Source organism: Bremia lactucae, linkage group LG1, assembly GCF_004359215.1.
Source record: "Bremia lactucae strain SF5 linkage group LG1, whole genome shotgun sequence".
Lineage (NCBI taxonomy): Eukaryota > Oomycota > Peronosporomycetes > Peronosporales > Peronosporaceae > Bremia > Bremia lactucae.
The window spans coordinates 5,653,903-5,672,363 of NC_090610.1; the positions used below are offsets into that span (position 1 = coordinate 5,653,903).

Consider the following 18,461-nt stretch of genomic DNA (forward strand, 5'->3'; position numbering starts at 1 on the left):
GGTTGTTTGGCTAGCGCTAGTTAAAGGGGCTATCTCCTGTCCAGTACCAGGTGAAGCCTGCACATATAGCGCTAATTGTGTAGCGTCAGCTACCGCAAGTAGCTTTGAATGCTGTGACAGCTCTGCCTTCTGGCTGTTAAAGTCATTCGTCAGGGATGTCAGGTTTGCCGTGCTGTCCGTGTGTAAGAATGCCGAATAATGGCGCCCCCAGAAACGGAGAACCAGCGGCAATGTATCTGTTACCTCAATTTAAGCCGCTTGCAGATCGTCAATGCAAGCCATGATAGAGAGAGGGTATTCCTTGGCCGTGTCTAACACTCGACCGTGCAGCTGCACTTTTGTCGGGTGATATTATCGTCAGCTCCACTTCTCGCTGTCACCTTCCAAGTGGATGACAAAGATATCCCGCTGCAGAAAAGTAGCGGCCATACCGAGTATGTCACTTCCTCCCCAACAAGATTCCGAAACTATGGTGTTTCTGTCAGACGGGGTTGCTGCATAGTCTGTTAAGAAACCACCGCAGTTGAGTTGCCGACTCCTCTCTGGTCATTGTCGGCCACCCGCGGCCAACATTTTTTAACGTATTGACCCTCAGGTCGTGGGGGAGCTGACCTTCCAGATTCAGCAACCCAGCGTACTTGATACCACGCTTAACGCTGGCCGTGAGAGGCTCCAGGGCCGTGATTGGTGCGTCCAAGGCGGAGTCCGCGACAGCTTGAGCGATCGCCATCGCCAAACAGTTTCCAGTGGCTGGGGTGGGCACTTCCCGTAAGCCCAGAATACGCATCGAATCTTTGAATGAGTAGGTCCGGTCTCTGGACGAGGGTCCAGCGGGATCGGAGTACAACGTCCGTTCTGTTGCTGTTTAACCAGCCGCTCACAGGTATTGCGTTCAAGACGTTGTTTGGCTAGAAGCGTCGGTCCCGAGATCACGGGCGCTATCCCTCGTCGTTTAGAGTCTTGTTGACGGACTCGATCTTCTGACGATATATGAGGGCTGGCCCGCGTGACGTCCGGAGGCATGTTCGGGTGAAGCTCTGGTGTAATCGGAGGGTCGTCAGGGACACTATCTGTGCTAGGAGCTGGAGCGGACCCCGCACTATTCTGCTCCGGCCCCGGCTCCATATCCTGTAGAACGTGGAAACCGCCCGAGCTGGGGCTTTCGGTCGTTACCGGTGGCTTGCGTGAGGGCCACAAACGCCGTCCACTTCGGAGAGGACGTGTCAGCCAAGGCTGCTTCGGCTGAGGTTTCGGTTTAGGGTCCGAAGAGCCTGCTTGCGTGGAGATGGCGGTGTAAACGGGCTGAATGGGCACCCCGGTGCGCTGGGGCTCCACTGTCGGAGTCGGCCTTGAGGGAGCTGTTCCTTCTGCCGCCGGTGTGACAGCTGCCTGAGCCGCCTCGTCTGCTGCCCTCTGAAGTTGTAGCCGTTTGCTAGCCATCTCCCTCATCTCCTCCGAACTTAGGAATGGTTAAGCCAAATCTTCGACGTCTTGAAGCTCAGCCTCTGTGACTTCGATAGCACCTGGCCCCTTTAGTTGCGCATCCGTAACTTGGCACCTGGCGGCTGGGTGGCCTATGGTGCCGCACTGTAGGCGTTGAAGGCTTCGACCCACGTTTGGGTGCTTAATTATGATCGGGGTTCCAAACCATAGAAGGCGGACTATCCCCTGAAGAAACGTTGGACATCCCGCCAGAGAGAAGGTGACTTTCCATACTGTAAACGTCCGGGAGTTTGGATTGCAAGTGTCCATATCTTCGAATTCAAAATCCGTCGGGATTTTGGACATAAAGTAAGCCGCTATGCGTCCAACCTCGCTAAATCGTGTCACGTGTGCAGGAAAATTGTATACTCAGTTCGTGAATGGCCCGAACGACCATCGGGGCCTCGCTGATTCTGCCAAACTGCCCCCCGCACCGGCTGATGAGCGTTTTCTAACGTGTACACTCGTCCCTGAAAGGGTATTTGAACATCCTGCAGACTTTTTGCTGTCTCCCTCGAAAAAAAATAGAAGTGAATCGTCCGGGAAGAGCGACTTTAGCTGATGGCCTTGGTTAATCCGAGAAAGCGATGGAGATCCGTCAGACTGACCCGCAGAAGCTCCGCGGATTCGAGTATCATCGCCGTGATACCATTAGAAGTCTGTCGGCTGATCGGGATGTAACGCCCTCTGCCAATAGTAAGAACCAGTTGTCCTTCGACCTGGAATATTTCGCTGGGTCGAACATAAAATCATCATAGGCAATAGACGCGTGCCTCTGCTGCCCTTCCTGGACTGGCTGTGCTCCTTGGCGCACCACCCGCGCCCATAGGTCGGTGACCGGTGCCGTGGCCCACTTATGTTGGCTGGCTAGTTTTCGAATAATCTCTTTAAAGGCCCACTTGGTGAGCAGAATATCTTTGCCTATCTTGGTAGCAAGTCTCGTCCAATCGGTATATGTGCCGGAACTCCGGACAAAACACTGCCGAAAAAAACGAGGAGACCGTCCAACTCCGGACCCTTTAGCTTTGGAAAGTGTTGCCGCTCTTGCGGCAGAGCTTCCAAGCTAACCGGAAGCCGAGAAAATACGTGTTCAAACAGCTCCTGAATGGTCTGACGCCATACATCGACGTACCCCGGCCCGAACGATGCCTTCATCTCGTCAACTAGGGCATCAAACATGTCACGGGTGGACGCCTGAGAAGGCGAGGTGTTGGAAGCCGACGCTCCGGATTGAGTCGATTGGCCAGGTGTCGGGCTTCGCGACGGATCCGACGACATATTCTCCGCTCCATCGGGTGGCGAAGCTCCGGAGGAAACAATAGGAGCCGGGATACGTGCGTGAGATGACATATCTTGTGGCGGGGATCTGGTCGACACGGCCCGCTTTAGGTAAGAGTCAATGTCGGTGTCCCCATCTGCCTCCGAGGCAACGGTTGGTGCGAGGTGGCCAATCAAATCCGGCGGGATGCTCGGCCTACATTCCCCCGTGACTGGTGCCGAAGGTAGTGCTATACTTCCATCACTTTCCAGGGGTACGGTCGACTGAGGTTGGGCCCCCCCTCCCCCATCGGGAGGGGGGCTTGGTGACGGCTTTGTGTCCGTCGTTCGAAAGATGCTGGCTGACGCCAGTGAGTGCCTTTTTTATACTTCCCTACCTATTCACCGCAGATTGAAGAGTGAAAATATATATATATTAATTGCGGCAAAGTGAAGAAATACGTCCAAGTTGTACTCATGTAAAGTCTCGTCACATTTTTATCGATTAAAGGATAGCGCAAAATACTAATATTGAGTATCGGCGTTGTACCGAGTAAAATATTCACTAATCCTTCCACCAATCATAAGCTGGAATTTTACAGGCCGCTATAAGCCGGAGCAAGTGAAGACATGCCTCCCAAAAAAAAAGTTGGAGGCCCTTCGAAGAAATCCGTCGAAAAGCAGAAGGAAAAGGCCGTTGAAGACAAAACTTTCGGCTTAAAGAACAAAGCCAAAAGCAAAAATGTGCAGAAATACATTCAGGAGGTGACAAAGCAGGTGAAAGGCGGTAACACACGCGCCGACCGCATGAAAGAGCAAGAAGCCCGAAAGAAAAAGGATGCGAAGGCCGAGCAGGAGAATTTGAGAAGTCTCTTCGCTGCTGCAATAAAGCATCCTAAGGTAGGCCCCACTGCATCGACCATTTCACACCATATATCATTTTCCTACCTGAATCTGTTGTCTAAGTAGGTTCCTCCTGGAACGGACCCTAAGACGTTGCTTTGCGCATTTTTCAAGGCTGGCGTATGCACAAAAGTGAGTTTGCGTTGTTTTGTAGTTCTAAAGTTGAGTTGATTTATATGAATGGGCTTGCACTGTCATAGGGCAATCGTTGCAAGTTCTCGCACGACTTGATGGTAGGCAAGAAAGCTGCCAAGATCGATTTATACACGGACAATCGTGCTGAGAAAGAAGCAGGTATGGCGATTGATAGCTTCTTATTGTATTACACTATAAAAAGTGATGCAATGCGGTTAACAATCGCGTTGATGTGCATTAGATCAAATGGATACTTGGGACCAGAAAAAGCTCGAAGAAGTGGTCAACGAAAAACATCACGAGAAAAATGCAAAGCAGACGGAAATTGTGTGCAAGTACTTCTTAGATGCTATCGAGAAGTCTCTTTACGGCTGGTTTTGGGTCTGTCCAAATGGTGGCACGTCTTGCAAGTGCGATGAGCTCTTCCATGCACGCATTATAACTTTCATCATTCTAACATGCTAACTATCTGCTAAAAATAATGTGCTAGATACCGTCATGCACTTCCACCTGGTTATATTTATAAGTCTAAAAAAGATCGTGACCTCGAGAAGAGCAATAAAGTGATCGAGATCTCAATTGAAGAGATCATCGAGCAGCAGCGTGCTAAATTAGGCCCCAGCGGTGGTACTCCTGTTACAGAGGAGTCGCTTGCTAGGTGGAAGGCCGAAAAACGGGCTCGCAAGAATGTAGAGGAGGCCAAGAAGCTGAAAGAGCTGGCGAAAAGGACTGGTGGTCGTGGCATCAGTACGTTTGATACTGCTCTATATCGTATTAATGAATTTGATAGAACATACCGCATCGTTTTGTTTTGTTAATGCAGTGAGTGGTCGAGCACTGTTCACGTATGATCCGACATTGTTCCGTGATGACGCAGATGCTGATGACGAGGCGTATTCTCTTCACAGCGACGGGGAAGATGATGTAGAGGAACATGATCTTCTGCCGTCCATTGACGCGGCAGCAGCGGTAATGGACAAGAGTCTATATCTGCAAGACGTGGATGATCTTGAGTCATTAAAAACGTAATTACTATAAGCACTACTCAAAAGATTTGTGCGCTAATTTTGAGGTAAAGCGGTCGCCATTCCAATGATGAACTTGCTAGCCAAAAAAATTGTTGAGTCATGTAAAGCCCTCACGTAGATATTCAATAGTGGTCTCAAAATAAGGGTGGAGCCTATCCTGAAACCAAGTCTTAGATGTTCGTTGCGAATTTTTAATCTTCTAATTAGCCGACATTTCGTCATTGTTGTTGTCCTCGTGTCTGGAGTGTTTGCCAGAGTTTTCATCACCAAATGTCAGAATCGTTGAGCTAGCGTTTTTCAGTCGCTTCACAATGCGCTTAGCTCGCTGGAATTGACCAATCAGCCAACCTTAGTAAAAAAAATTATTAAGCTTTCAATTGCAACTTGCCGTCTCTTGCATGCAATGTAGCTCGTCCATTCCTTCCTGAATCGTGGCCGCGTCTTTTTCAAGCTGCCTGTACGAAACTTTAGTCAAGCATTGCCATATACTGACAAAAGACACACCTATGCGTAGTCAGTAGATGTTTTAAAGTGTCCGTCAATTGCTTGGCCATTGCTTTTAAATCGACCTCCGGCGCTTCCATCTCCGTGGACGTCTGATGCTCTTCCATATCATGTTCCTCTTGCATCTCCGGCAGCTGCTGGAGCTCAATTTCCTCCTCCTGGCTTCCAATTAGGCGCGCTTTCCCTCTAGTCACAGGCATCGCTTTCTGTAATTGAAAACTCCAATAGATCAACAAGCTGCCGCAGCAGTGTAGAATGATGGTCACTTCAACCTTGAATGAATACGTCGCTTGAAAGTATTGTTCACAAGGTTGATGGAAGGTTGCTTGAGTAAATAGAAGTCACAACATGATGCAACTCACAAGCTACGTTGTGCTAGCACTCATCTGTGTTCTGAGTTTCACCATCCGCCTTTTTCCGGTCGTCATATGGGGCAGTGTACGCAACTTCTATTAGAACCCGCTGCGAAACATATCAAACTAAAGTTGCTCTACCGCAGGTCATCCACGAGTTCGACCCACAATTTAATTTTCGCGTAACTAAATTTCTGGCCCAGCACGGCGTCTACGAGCTCGTGAATTGGTTTGATGACCGCTCTTGGTATCCGCTTGGCCGAAGCGTAGGGACGACATTCTACCCTGGCCTCATGGCTGGCGCTGCAGGGTTCCAATACTTTATGACAACAACACTACGGCTTCCGATCTCCATCCGTGACGCCTGCGTCTTCCTAGCACCAGTATTTGCGGCGCTCGCTTGTGTGGCACAGTTTCTATTGACTCGTGAGGTCACAAACAACACAAATACTGCGTTGCTGTCTTCCATGTTACTAAGTGTGTCACCCGCATATATCTCGCGCTCAACGGCCGGGTCCTTCGACAACGAGGGCATCGCGATCTTTCTTCTTATTCTCACGTTTTATTTGTGGGTGAAAGCCGTGAAGACAGGAAGTATGCTGTGGGCGGCTCTGACTGCAATTTCGTACTTTGGTATGGCACTTTCGTGGGGAGGATACGTTTTTATCATCAATATTGTTCCAATTCACGTTCTAGCGCTGATGCTGTCGGGCTATTATTCGGCAAAAGTGTATGTAGCATACTCAACGTTTTACCCATTGGCGACACTTGGCGCGATGCAGGTTCCTTTTATAGGTTTTAACGCAGTACTTCAGGGTGAGAGTGTTGGGTCTCACGGTGTATTCGCTCTACTGCAAGGTCCGTATGATAACTGCAGCTTTAAGTGGACTCATTGTGGCATACTGACTATCGTTGTTTGGTTTTGGTTCTTACAGTGTATGCACTCATGCAGTGGCTATCAGTCCAGGTGCCAAGAGACCACTCTATACGAATCTTTCGAGCTTGTTTGTATTCTGGTTGTGTAATCATGAGCAGCGGCGTCTTATTTGCGCTGTTATGCGGTAAACTACAGTGGAGCGGTCGAAGTTTAACACTACTGGATCCGACCTACGCGTCGAAATACATTCCAATTATTGCATCGGTGGGAGAGCATCAACCGACTGTGTGGTCGGCATTTTACTTTTCTCTTGGACCATCAATGCTTTTTATTCCATTGGGATTATTCTATTCCTTTCAAAAGCTTGACGCTGGTCACCTTTTTATGATTTTGTACAGCACATTAGCGTTCTACTTTTCTGGTATTATGGTTCGATTACTTCTCACTTTAGCGCCAACCGCGTGCTATCTTGCAGCTGTTGGAGCCTCAGGCTTCATGCACAAAATTGTCGAAGTCACGCGCACAGATTCACTTAAGGCATCTAAAGCAGAAACTGTCACAAGAAACAAAAGTCGCAACGAAGAAAAAGAGAATCCTCTTCAGTCGCATGCGGGGGAGGTTTTCACAGCCTTTTTTGCTAAGCTTCATTTTAAATCTGTCGGACTCTCTGGTGGTGATAAAGGGAGAGCCCCGAAAGCACTTCAGCTGTTAATTGTTGCTTGCGGGGTACGTAAAAATTGATTGATTGCTGGGTTCATTAGTGTCTCACCTTTGTAAATTTAGTTTCTTCTGTTCATCCATACACGACATACTTTCAAAATAACAAGGAAAGTGTATTCATCAACTTCACTTGTGTTCGAGAGAATCAATGCAAAGACGCGAGAAAAAGAGCTACACGACGATTATCGGGAAGCCTTTGCGTGGCTTCGTCAGAACACACCGGACGATGCTAAAATCCTGAGTTGGTGGGACTATGGATATCAGATTACAACGCTTGCAAATCGCACTGTGCTTGTCGACAACAATACTTGGAATAACACACACATTGCAACTGTCGGACGTGCTTTAATATCACGTGAAGAGAATGCCTTGCCAATTTTGCTAAGCCTTGGCGTGGATTACGTGTTTCTACTGTTTGGAGGAAAAGTTGGCATGCCTGGAGATGATTTGGACAAGCTTCCGTGGATCGTCAAGATCTCCGAAGGCGTATTTCCAAATGATGTGATAAAGTCCGAATTTCAGATTAACGGGCGCTTCCTCTTCCACGAAAATGCGACGCTTGCGATGAAAGAAAGTGTTCTTTACAAGCTAAGTTATTTCGAGTTCAGCCAAGTAAAAAGCCTTCCTGCAAGTGAAGGTGAAGATTCCGTCTTAGGATGGGATGTGAGCCGCCAATTTTCACTTCCACAGCGCGAGATTTCCCTGCACCATTTTGAACATGTATTCACTTCGGAAGCGTGGATGGTTCGGATTTATCGTGTGAAAAAGTAGGACCCAAGGTCGATCTGTGGAGCTTATGCAAGCGTAATACTTATCAAGAGCCGAACAGTTTCAAGATTAGTCGTCAACGAGATTTGCCAAGACATGTTAACGAACAAGTCACTCGATATTGACAGGAAAATAGCATACCCGCGATGATAATGCCTCGCGCTATTACACGTACTCAGATTATATATACCCTGGCATTCAACTAACCACACCACTCTGCCATTCCCCGCTCTAACTTATACATAGCACGTCATATGCCCGCTGTACGTTTTGCTTCCCTATCGTTCACTATCTCAAATAATGCTCGCTGTCTGTCAAATACCCAAGCAGGTGTCACCGCATCGTCCGCCTTCCTTTTAACGTCGTAACCTCAAAACCTTCCTCATCACGTCCTCTAATTTTGTGCTGTAACAGTCACCTTCGCGTCAGTTGGTAGCAGATTGAGGTGTGGTGATAATAATCTGCGCGCCGAAATTAGGACACTGTCTGAAGCTGCGCACGCGCGTCATTAAGCATCTGCACAATCGACTCACTGTCGGGACGAAGGGCCGGGTCGAATTGTAAACAAGCACGAGCGATACGCAATATGACGTCAGGACAGTGGGGCGAAAAGCTTGGCCGTAACTCGCCCTTGGCGACTTTGATTACAATCGCCATGTCAGGCGCGCCGCTGGCTCCTGTCCTGCTGCTTTTTTCCTCAAACGGAATCTCACGCGTATCGAGTTCACTCAACACCACGCCGAATGAGTACACGTCCGCCTGCTCGCTATAATTATCTCCTAGCATCACTTCAGGAGCAGTCCATCGCACTGTACCCACACCAGCGGTCAATGTCTCTTCGTACGATCGATTTCGACTGAGCCCAAAGTCGCTTAATTTAGCCACCATGTTGGTACTCAGCAATACGTTGCGGGACTTGAGATCCCGGTGAATAATCTTGGGGGAGCGCGAGTGCATAAATGCGAGGGCCTCTGCAATATCAATCGCAATTTCAATCTTTTCCTTCTGCCAACTAAGCTCAATCTTGCGCGTTTCGAGCAATGTGCGGACGTCGCCGCCGTCCATGTATTCCGAAACACCACCCAAATCTTTCTTGTTGGTCCACGTGCAGCCAATAAAGCGTACAATTTTTGGGTGCGATAGTCGTGACATGGTCTCAATCTCGCGAGAAAAAGAAATGGCTTCATCCTCGCCATCTATCATACGCTTTACAGCAACAGGCTGGCCATGGTAGTGGCCTAGCCACACGACGCCAAATGCTCCGCTTGAAACCTTTCGAGTCAGCAGTACCTCGCTCTCGTCCAAGCGGAATTGAACCAGCTCGGGAAAACAGCTGTCCGACTCGGCGCGATTGCCGCTTTGAGAAGCGCCAAGACTTCCTTTACGCGGATTGCGCGGTGCCGGAACGGAGCGACGCGGCTGATTGCTGACCTGGTTAGCCGAAAAGTTGCCGTTGTTGATATTATTTGTTAGATTTGAATAATTTGCCTCGTTCGAACGGCCAGGGGCGGCGCCGCGTGCGTTTTTTTTGGACTTGCTGTTCGTGCACCCCATGCTACGACGTAGATTTCGCTATCGTAATGGATGCTGTCGATACTTAAACGTGTTCCGGTTGCACGGGGAGGGCGAAGGCGTTATTGCACAAAGAGATCTTTTCCTGCAACCTTTAGTCGCAAAAGGAAGCGGACTCGAGAAGAGTGTGGCGTTGCTTTCTTTTGCACCGGCGTTCCTGAACTGGCTGTACAAAATGATAACAGCTAATTATTGGGATCTACATATGATATCGAAAGTTTCGAAATCTCTTTTACGCCACATCGTTTTAAATGCCGACCCAAGATTGTTCTAATCTGTAACAGTGATTTCAAAGCAACATAATAGTTGGTGTTTTAATGTGATTCAATAGAGTGTGCTACCGGTTCTGAATTGTCCGAGAGTTTAAGAATTCACTGGATTTTTTACGGACTGACTGCTAGGTGAACTTAAAAATATCACATTTCAAACTGTATAAACCCAAATAATTCGGATGATAAAATACTACATTATGAGCCCTTAAGCTTAAGCCCAACAGCGGCTCGAGTCCCGATGAACGGGGCAAGCATATATGCTAGCGCTGGTTCTTCTGTTAAGGCGCTAGGATATCGACATGCGACGCACACTAACATCGTCAACGTACGCTTATCATCCATTTGTTGACAATTCCACTTGTGAGTATAGCTACATGTCAGCAGCTTGAAAATGGCGAAGCTTGTAGACGGCACGCTTAATCCCAGCCACAGTGGCGCTAATTGGCAAGTTTCGCAGCAGCTCGTTACAAAGTTTGTCGAGCCATCATTTAAATGTTTGCAAGAAGACGAAGATCTTGAGTGTCTTGGTACTTGTGCTAAAGCCATGTCGGCCGTGTCAGAGACGATATGTCGACTACTTTATCGGAGTCAAAGTCGCAGTTTCGCAAATTGCTAGCCAGGCTGCAGTCATAATTGCCAGTGGTCCCAAGTGCTTCGCCAAAGCTCAGCAGCGATGAGCAAATAGCCTTAATTAGTATGTGCAATTGCTCTGCTTACATATAAGATAGATCCACGCGTATCAAGTGCTCGCAGTAACTTCGACTAGCACGATTATGTCCTTATACACATAATTTTGAGCAATCCAGTACAGATTTTATTGTCGTCGCGCTTGCGGTTTTCTGCCAATGCAATAATATATCGTCGTTTAATCTTTTACTCCGGTGCGGCAACGGAAAAGTCATATACAGAACAAGGAGCTACTTCGTGGATATAAAAGACATTGCCTGAGGCGACAGCTGTTTATTTCTCCTGCTCGTCTAATTATCCTTTCTAAGCAGCCAAATATTACTCAGAGGAATCCCTTCATAGCAGCGGTAATAGGTACACCAGTCATTTTTCGTTGCAATGAATTGAAATAGAAACCCCATCAAGCGTCCGAGATAACACGCACAGCATTTTGAGACAAAACTGTCTGTGACCAGATCCACCACAGCCGCTGCGAAACCGACTTTAAGGCGAGATTTAAGCGCAGTGACGCCATAAAGCCAATTCGATATCCGAGAGGTGTTGACGGCACTAGCAAGCTATGTCGTAACTGGCAGTCCGTGACGGTGATAATGGTACATTACGAGGACGCATTTCGAGGCTGAAGACGCCCAAGCGCCTGGATCTTTCGACATACGTAACACAGCGATGTGCTTGACCATCGTTGGATTGCTTTTGCTTCATCTGAACGCTTCCTGTGGGGTGTTATTGTGCTCTTTCTGGACTCGGGACTTGACAGCGGATGAATAGGCCGGATTAAGACGCACAAGATGTAGACAGCTCTGGCACGTCAACAGTTACGTATGAGATCTCGCCGTTGATTTCGAAATGTGGTCTGCACCTTGACGTATTACTCCATTGCGGCCGAGAATGAGTCAAAATTCACCACGACCTCTCGATATAGAGGGTCCGCATGGCGTCAACGTGACCCGCATTCCTATAAATAAGAACAGCATTCTCATATAAACTTGTTGCGACAAATACTTCGTTTTTTACCTTATAATAGGCTTTTCTCTTGCCGTGACCCCTCTTTGTAACAAGTGCCTGTATTGATCCGCAATCGTGTCGCGACCAGAATGAAATGTCAACTGAGCAGAGCAGAATATAGCTGCTTTAACAGCAGCGAGTTCGCTACATTCATTTCGGCTGTCTTGGCCTCACAATGCGCACCACATAAACTTACCAACTGATAACGACTAGCTAGCAATACATTCGTAAGACGCGCNGACCCGCATTCCTATAAATAAGAACAGCATTCTCATATAAACTTGTTGCGACAAATACTTCGTTTTTTACCTTATAATAGGCTTTTCTCTTGCCGTGACCCCTCTTTGTAACAAGTGCCTGTATTGATCCGCAGTCGTGTCGCGACCAGAATGAAATGTCAACTGAGCAGAGCAGAATATAGCTGCTTTAACAGCAGCAAGTTCGCTACATTCATTTCGGCTGTCTTGGCCTCAAAATGCGCACCACATAAACTTACCAACTGATAGCGACTAGCTAGCAATACATTCGTAAGACGCGCTCTCGCATTGGCTTGATAGCACGTCGTTTGATATAACTTTATTGAAATATCTTGGCAATTATGAAATATTATAAATACAATGAAAAATTACAATAGCATTTTTCTTAAAGATCGAGACAGCATAAACTATCGCATAGTTGCTGACAAACAGGATCTATTCAAGATCTCGAATCTTCGGGAGCCCTGCACACAGGAATGTGGAGCACAAGCATTTGGGTACACACGAGCCGCTGAAAAAAATCGGGCAGACGGTGGACGCGCCGATAATTTGCCCATTTAAATTGCCCTACTAATTTTACCTGTTCAAATTTTCATACTATTGAAGACAGAATTGATAAAATCCGGCATCTAACATGATGCGCCATTGGTCATCCGTACCCCGTGCAGACGGTAAGCACTAGCCAGGTTCAGACGTGCCGAGCAGATGACCCTAAAGCGTGGTCGTCTCCTCCACCGAAAATTAAGCCGGATCAAACATAGACACGGGGCGCTCCTTGCCTGCCGTTGTAACGGGGTGTATCGTTACATGAAGTTAACACTTAAAGGTTGTTAATTAATATATTAACTAAAAGGTAGAAAATATTTGGAGCATATTACTTTATATAGTAATATACTGAATTCTTATCCATAAATAGGTATAGGCCATTATGTCTATTTATTCCGCAGACTAATCAGCTGTAGAAGTAATCAAAGAGAGTTACAAGATAAGATAGATAAGAATTCATTTACATGTTTAGTATTAGTTTATAGTTAAGTCAGCATTTACAAAGATAGATTAAGAGACACTTAACTATATTAATACAGTTTTCATTTTACCCTCTTAAGTTAACTTGACTTAAGAAAAGTATTCCTCTATACGTACAGTGTACGTCACCTAACGAAAGGCACCACTCACAACTGAAGCAGTGTGAAGTGGACTTGTACTGAAACAGTACAAGTCGTAGTGCCCCGTTACAGCCGTGCTGTCCGGTACTGTCATATTGCCTGAATACGCTCTGACAGCAATCGAGCGCGTACTAGCAATCAAAGAGATAGCGATTTGGAAAAAGCAATGAAAGGAGAAGAAGCTACAAGACAAATAAATTCGATACTTTTTACTAGAGTGCGGTGACGCCAGGCTCATCTTTACTGCATCGAAGGCCGTTTGGTGCTCGGGGCGTCACGACCACGTGGCGTCTTCCTTCAAAAGTGACGACAAAGGCTGTATAGAACCAGCATAATCCTTCGTATACTCTATACAATTGATTGGACAAGCCTCATAATAAAATGGTCGGGGTCAGTACGTGTGAAGCGACCTACTGATCCAGCAACGTCAAAAGAATTTGCGGATCATCTTTTTGCTCACATAACCTTTTTTCGAACGGTTTGAGTCTGGCACTACGGCTTTGATCCAAAATAATCAAAATTGCGGCTGCCGACTCGGAAATGGGTGCGGCGTGAAAGTTAGAAATATTGAATGATGTCGATCACCCGGAGCAAATCTCCTTTTGCTGTGGAACTTTCCTGCTTTTGACCAGTCCATGATGGCTGAATGACGTCGTAGAAACGCCCGTCTTTTCCCAAGATTCTTTCCTGTTCCTCGGGGCTATACTTTGAAGTGAAACCCCTACCTCTACTCGAGCTCTTTTTGACGCCTTTATTACCCCGTTTTTTGACAGAGCGCTTGGGAACTGGACGGAGCTGGCAACTGAACTTTTAAAGGTCAAATACAGCGATGTATGCAGCCCCATGCTAACCTCGACTTTTAGCGGCAAGCGATATTTTGTAATTCGTTACCAGGCTAGCCTCGAGCTCGGACTCAAAATAAGTCGAATTATACGTATTAATTTTTCTATGGATGTTTGCGGCATTTTCTTAAGAAGGAAGTGAGTATACAACGTCGAGATTTTTGCTGGAATCGCATCTATTCGTGATGTTCATATTCAGGTCCCAAAAGACCAAATTGCTGACACATTTTGTAAGATATCGTCCTATATCTTCGCGAAAAGGACGGTTAATACAGCTTTTTCTTAAGAGTTTAATCCTGAAGTTGTAAAAACGTCAATGCCATCGCCTAGCAAGGTTAACAACCTCCGCACATAGATAAATACATATCCAATCGAAGCAAGGTATCATTGCCTTGATCTGCCTTCCTCAATTTCAAGCCGTAAGTTGCTTAACAATCCATTTCTTCAAGGGATGTGTCGTAAGACTTCGACATGTCAGTCATTGATATTCTTGAATTGTCGTGCATCATGCCAGTATCGAATTCACCGCCGTCATTTCGTCATTTTGACAGGCGACGTCAACAAGAAGAGTTGCTTTCCCCTTCTCAATCGCTGTGTCGGTCATGAAGAGCATCAATAGAAAGGCTCCAAGTACTCTAACGTGGTGGCCAGCAAAAAGGCCACGAGGAGCACTCACGCTATCTTCTACACTTGGAAGAGCATTGAAATTGTTGAAAAGCTTGCGAACACCGTAGCTGAGATTGAAGCAATTGAATAATGACGANCCATTATGTCTATTTATTCCGCAGACTAATCAGCTGTAGAAGTAATCAAAGAGAGTAACAAGATAAGAAAGATAAGAATTCATTTACATGTTTAGTATTAGTTTATAGTTAAGTCAGCATTTACAAAGATAGATTAAGAGACACTTAACTATATTAATACAGTTTTCATTTTACCCTCTTAAGTTAACTTGACTTAAGAAAAGTATTCTTCTATACGTACAGTGTACGTCATCTAACGGAAGGCACCACTCACAACTGAAGCAGTGTGAAGTGGACTTGTACTGAAACAGTACAAGTCGTAGTGCCCCGTTACAGCCGTGCTGTCCGGTACTGTCATATTGCCTGAATACGCTCTGACAGCAATCGAGCGCGTACTAGCAATCAAAGAGATAGCGATTTGGAAAAAGCAATGAAAGGAGAAGAAGCTACAAGACAAATAAATTCGATACTTTTTACTAGAGTGCGGTGACGCCAGGCTCATCTTTACTGCATCGAAGGCCGTTTGGTGCTCGGGGCGTCACGACCACGTGGCGTCTTCCTTCAAAAGTGACGACAAAGGCTGTATAGAACCAGCATAATCCTTCGTATACTCTATACAATTGATTGGACAAGCCTCATAATAAAATGGTCGGGGTCAGTACGTGTGAAGCGACCTACTGATCCAGCAACGTCAAAAGAATTTGCGGATCATCTTTTTGCTCACATAACCTTTTTTCGAACGGTTTGAGTCTGGCACTACGGCTTTGATCCAAAATAATCAAAATTGCGGCTGCCGACTCGGAAATGGGTGCGGCGTGAAAGTTAGAAATATTGAATGATGTCGATCACCCGGAGCAAATCTCCTTTTGCTGTGGAACTTTCCTGCTTTTGACCAGTCCATGATGGCTGAATGACGTCGTAGAAACGCCCGTCTTTTCCCAAGATTCTTTCCTGTTCCTCGGGGCTATACTTTGAAGTGAAACCCCTACCTCTACTCGAGCTCTTTTTGACGCCTTTATTACCCCGTTTTTTGACAGAGCGCTTGGGAACTGGACGGAGCTGGCAACTGAACTTTTAAAGGTCAAATACAGCGATGTATGCAGCCCCATGCTAACCTCGACTTTTAGCGGCAAGCGATATTTTGTAATTCGTTACCAGGCTAGCCTCGAGCTCGGACTCAAAATAAGTCGAATTATACGTATTAATTTTTCTATGGATGTTTGCGGCATTTTCTTAAGAAGGAAGTGAGTATACAACGTCGAGATTTTTGCTGGAATCGCATCTATTCGTGATGTTCATATTCAGGTCCCAAAAGACCAAATTGCTGACACATTTTGTAAGATATCGTCCTATATCTTCGCGAAAAGGACGGTTAATACAGCTTTTTCTTAAGAGTTTAATCCTGAAGTTGTAAAAACGTCAATGCCATCGCCTAGCAAGGTTAACAACCTCCGCACATAGATAAATACATATCCAATCGAAGCAAGGTATCATTGCCTTGATCTGCCTTCCTCAATTTCAAGCCGTAAGTTGCTTAACAATCCATTTCTTCAAGGGATGTGTCGTAAGACTTCGACATGTCAGTCATTGATATTCTTGAATTGTCGTGCATCATGCCAGTATCGAATTCACCGCCGTCATTTCGTCATTTTGACAGGCGACGTCAACAAGAAGAGTTGCTTTCCCCTTCTCAATCGCTGTGTCGGTCATGAAGAGCATCAATAGAAAGACTCCAAGTAGTCTAACGTGGTGGCCAGCAAAAAGGCCACGAGGAGCACTCACGCTATCTTCTACACTTGGAAGAGCATTGAAATTGTTGTAAAGCTTGCGAACACCGTAGCAATTAGTCGAAGGGAATCTCACGCGGATAACGCATGCAGTATCCAGCAACCTGGTCGTAGGTCATAACAGCTTGAAGAAGACGGCTGATACAGCTATTTCTTGAATGAAGCTGTTGAAACGTCAAATACCATCGCCTAGCAATGTGGCAGCACCCTCACATAGATGAATTCACCTATTCACTCGAAGCAAGGTGTCATCGCCTTGATCTGCCTCTCTTTATTTGAAGTCGTAAGTTGCTTAACAATCCATTTCTTCAAGGGATGTGTCGTACGACTTCGACATGTCAGTCATTGAAATTCTTGAATTGTCGTGCATCATGCCAGTATCGAATTCGCCGCCGTCATTTCGTCATTTTGACAGGCGACGTCAACAAGAAGAGTTGCTTTCCCCTTCTCAATCGCTGTGTCGGTCATGAAGAGCATCAATAGAAAGGCTCCAAGTACTCTAGCGTGGTGGCCAGCAAAAATGCCACGAGGAGCACTCACGCTTTCTTCTAGACTTGGAAGAGCATTGAAATTGTTGAAAAGCTTGCGAACACCGTAGCTGAGCTTGAAGCAATTGAATAATGACGAACAAACTACCGGATGCAGTTGGCATGTCTTCGGCTAGTTTCAAATTTATTGAAAAGTCTTTTTTGCTACATTAAACGCTACTGTAATCGAATATGAAAGACGCTCCTTTATTTTAGCAAAAATCTAATGCTCCATTTGTTCAATCAATATTTCGGATACCTTCAACAAGTTAGTCGAAGGGAATCTCACGCGGATAACGCATGCAGTATCCAGCAACCTGGTCGTAGGTCATGACAGATTGAAGAAGACGGCTGATACAGCTATTTCTTGAATGAAGCTGTTTAAACGTCAAATACCATCGCCTAGCAATGTGGCAGCACCATCACATAGATGAATTCACCTATTCACTCGAAGCATGGTGTCATCGCCTTGATCCGCCTTCCTCAATTTCAAGTCGTAAATTGCTTAACAATCCATTTCTTCAAGGTACGTGTCGTACGACTTCGACATGTCAGTCATTGATATTCTTGAATTGTCGTGCATCATGCCAGTATCGAATTCACCGCCGTCATTTCGTCATTTTGACAGGCGTCGTCAACAAGAAGAGTTGCTTTCCCCTTCTCAATCGCTGTGTCGGTCATGAAGAGCATCAATAGGAAGGCTCCAAGTAGTCTTACGTGGTGGCCAGCAAAAAGGCCATGAGGAGCACTCACGCTATCTTCTACACTTGGAAGAGCATTGAATTGTTGAAAAGCTTGCGAACACCGTAGCTGAGATTAAGCAATTGAATAATGACGAGCAAACTACCGGATGCAGTTGGCATGTCTTCGGCTAGTTTCAAATTTATTGAAAAGTTTTTTTTGCTACATTATACGCTACTGTTATTGAATTTGAAAGACGCTCCTTTATTTTAGCAAAGATCTAGTGCTCCATTTGTCAATTAATTTTTTGGATGCCTTCAACAAGTTAGTCGAAGGGAATCTCACGTGGATAACGCGTGCAGTATCTAGCAACCTGGTCGTAGGTCATGATAGCTTGAAGAAGACGGCTGATACAGCTATTTCTTAGATTTAGTTGTTTAATCGTCAAATTCATCGTCTAGCAATGTGGCAGCACCCTCACATAGATGAATTCACCTATTTACTCGAAGCAAGGTGTCATCTCCTTGATCCGCCTTTCTTTATTTGAAGTCGTAAGTTGCTTAACAATCCATTTTTTCAAGGTATGTGTCGTCCGACTTCGACATGTCAGTCATTGATATTCTTGAATTGTCGTGCATCATGTCAGTATCGAATTCGCCGCCGTCATTTCGTCATTTTGACAGGCGACGTCAACAAGAAGAGTTGCTTTCCCCTTCTCAATCGCTGTGTCGGTCATGAAGAGCATCAATAGAAAGGCTCCAAGTACTCTAACGTGGTGGCCAGCAAAAAGGCCACGAGGAGCACTCACGCTATCTTCTACACTTGGAAGAGCATTGAAATTGTTGAAAAGCTTGCGAACACCGTAGCTGAGATTGAAGCAATTGAATAATGACGA

The 18,461-nt window shown here is 46.0% G+C and overlaps 4 protein-coding genes across 4 annotated transcripts; 3 read left to right on the top strand and 1 right to left on the bottom strand.

Moving 5' to 3' along the window:
• Positions 1 to 3,316: 3,316 nt before the first annotated feature.
• On the top strand, positions 3,317 to 5,328 carry CCR75_000521 (uncharacterized protein). The gene is made up of 7 exons (XM_067958628.1): positions 3,317 to 3,639; positions 3,709 to 3,774; positions 3,843 to 3,936; positions 4,019 to 4,187; positions 4,268 to 4,524; positions 4,601 to 5,132; positions 5,196 to 5,328. Exons 1-6 carry the CDS (start codon positions 3,370 to 3,372, stop codon positions 4,804 to 4,806), a joined length of 1,062 nt encoding a protein of 353 aa, XP_067822714.1. The 5' UTR covers positions 3,317 to 3,369; the 3' UTR covers positions 4,807 to 5,132; positions 5,196 to 5,328.
• Positions 5,005 to 5,509, bottom strand: CCR75_000520 (uncharacterized protein; the record flags this gene model as incomplete). Its single annotated transcript, XM_067958627.1, has 3 exons — positions 5,005 to 5,153; positions 5,190 to 5,260; positions 5,310 to 5,509. The coding sequence occupies 3 exons, from the start codon at positions 5,507 to 5,509 to the stop codon at positions 5,005 to 5,007; spliced, it is 420 nt and encodes a 139-aa protein (XP_067822713.1).
• A 148-nt stretch (positions 5,510 to 5,657) lies between these two features.
• On the top strand, positions 5,658 to 9,942 carry CCR75_000519 (uncharacterized protein; the record flags this gene model as incomplete). The annotated part of the gene is made up of 4 exons (XM_067958626.1): positions 5,658 to 5,747; positions 5,809 to 6,520; positions 6,598 to 7,265; positions 7,323 to 9,942. 4 exons carry the CDS (start codon positions 5,658 to 5,660, stop codon positions 8,028 to 8,030), a joined length of 2,178 nt encoding a protein of 725 aa, XP_067822314.1. The 3' UTR covers positions 8,031 to 9,942.
• A 320-nt stretch (positions 9,943 to 10,262) lies between these two features.
• Positions 10,263 to 10,487, top strand: CCR75_000518 (uncharacterized protein; the record flags this gene model as incomplete). The annotated part of the gene is made up of 1 exon (XM_067958625.1): positions 10,263 to 10,487. One exon carries the CDS (start codon positions 10,263 to 10,265, stop codon positions 10,485 to 10,487), a length of 225 nt encoding a protein of 74 aa, XP_067822315.1.
• Positions 10,488 to 18,461: the final 7,974 nt, after the last annotated feature.

Excerpts from the sequence above, each read along its gene's own strand:
- CCR75_000521 (XM_067958628.1), top strand. The coding sequence starts at position 3,370 with ATGCCTCCCAAAAAAAAAGTTGGAGGCCCTTCGAAGAAATCCGTCGAA. Across the intron at positions 3,640-3,708 it reads CTGCAATAAAGCATCCTAAG|GTTCCTCCTGGAACGGACCC; the intron begins GTAGGCCCCACT and ends TTGTCTAAGTAG. Across the intron at positions 4,525-4,600 it reads GACTGGTGGTCGTGGCATCA|TGAGTGGTCGAGCACTGTTC; the intron begins GTACGTTTGATA and ends TTGTTAATGCAG.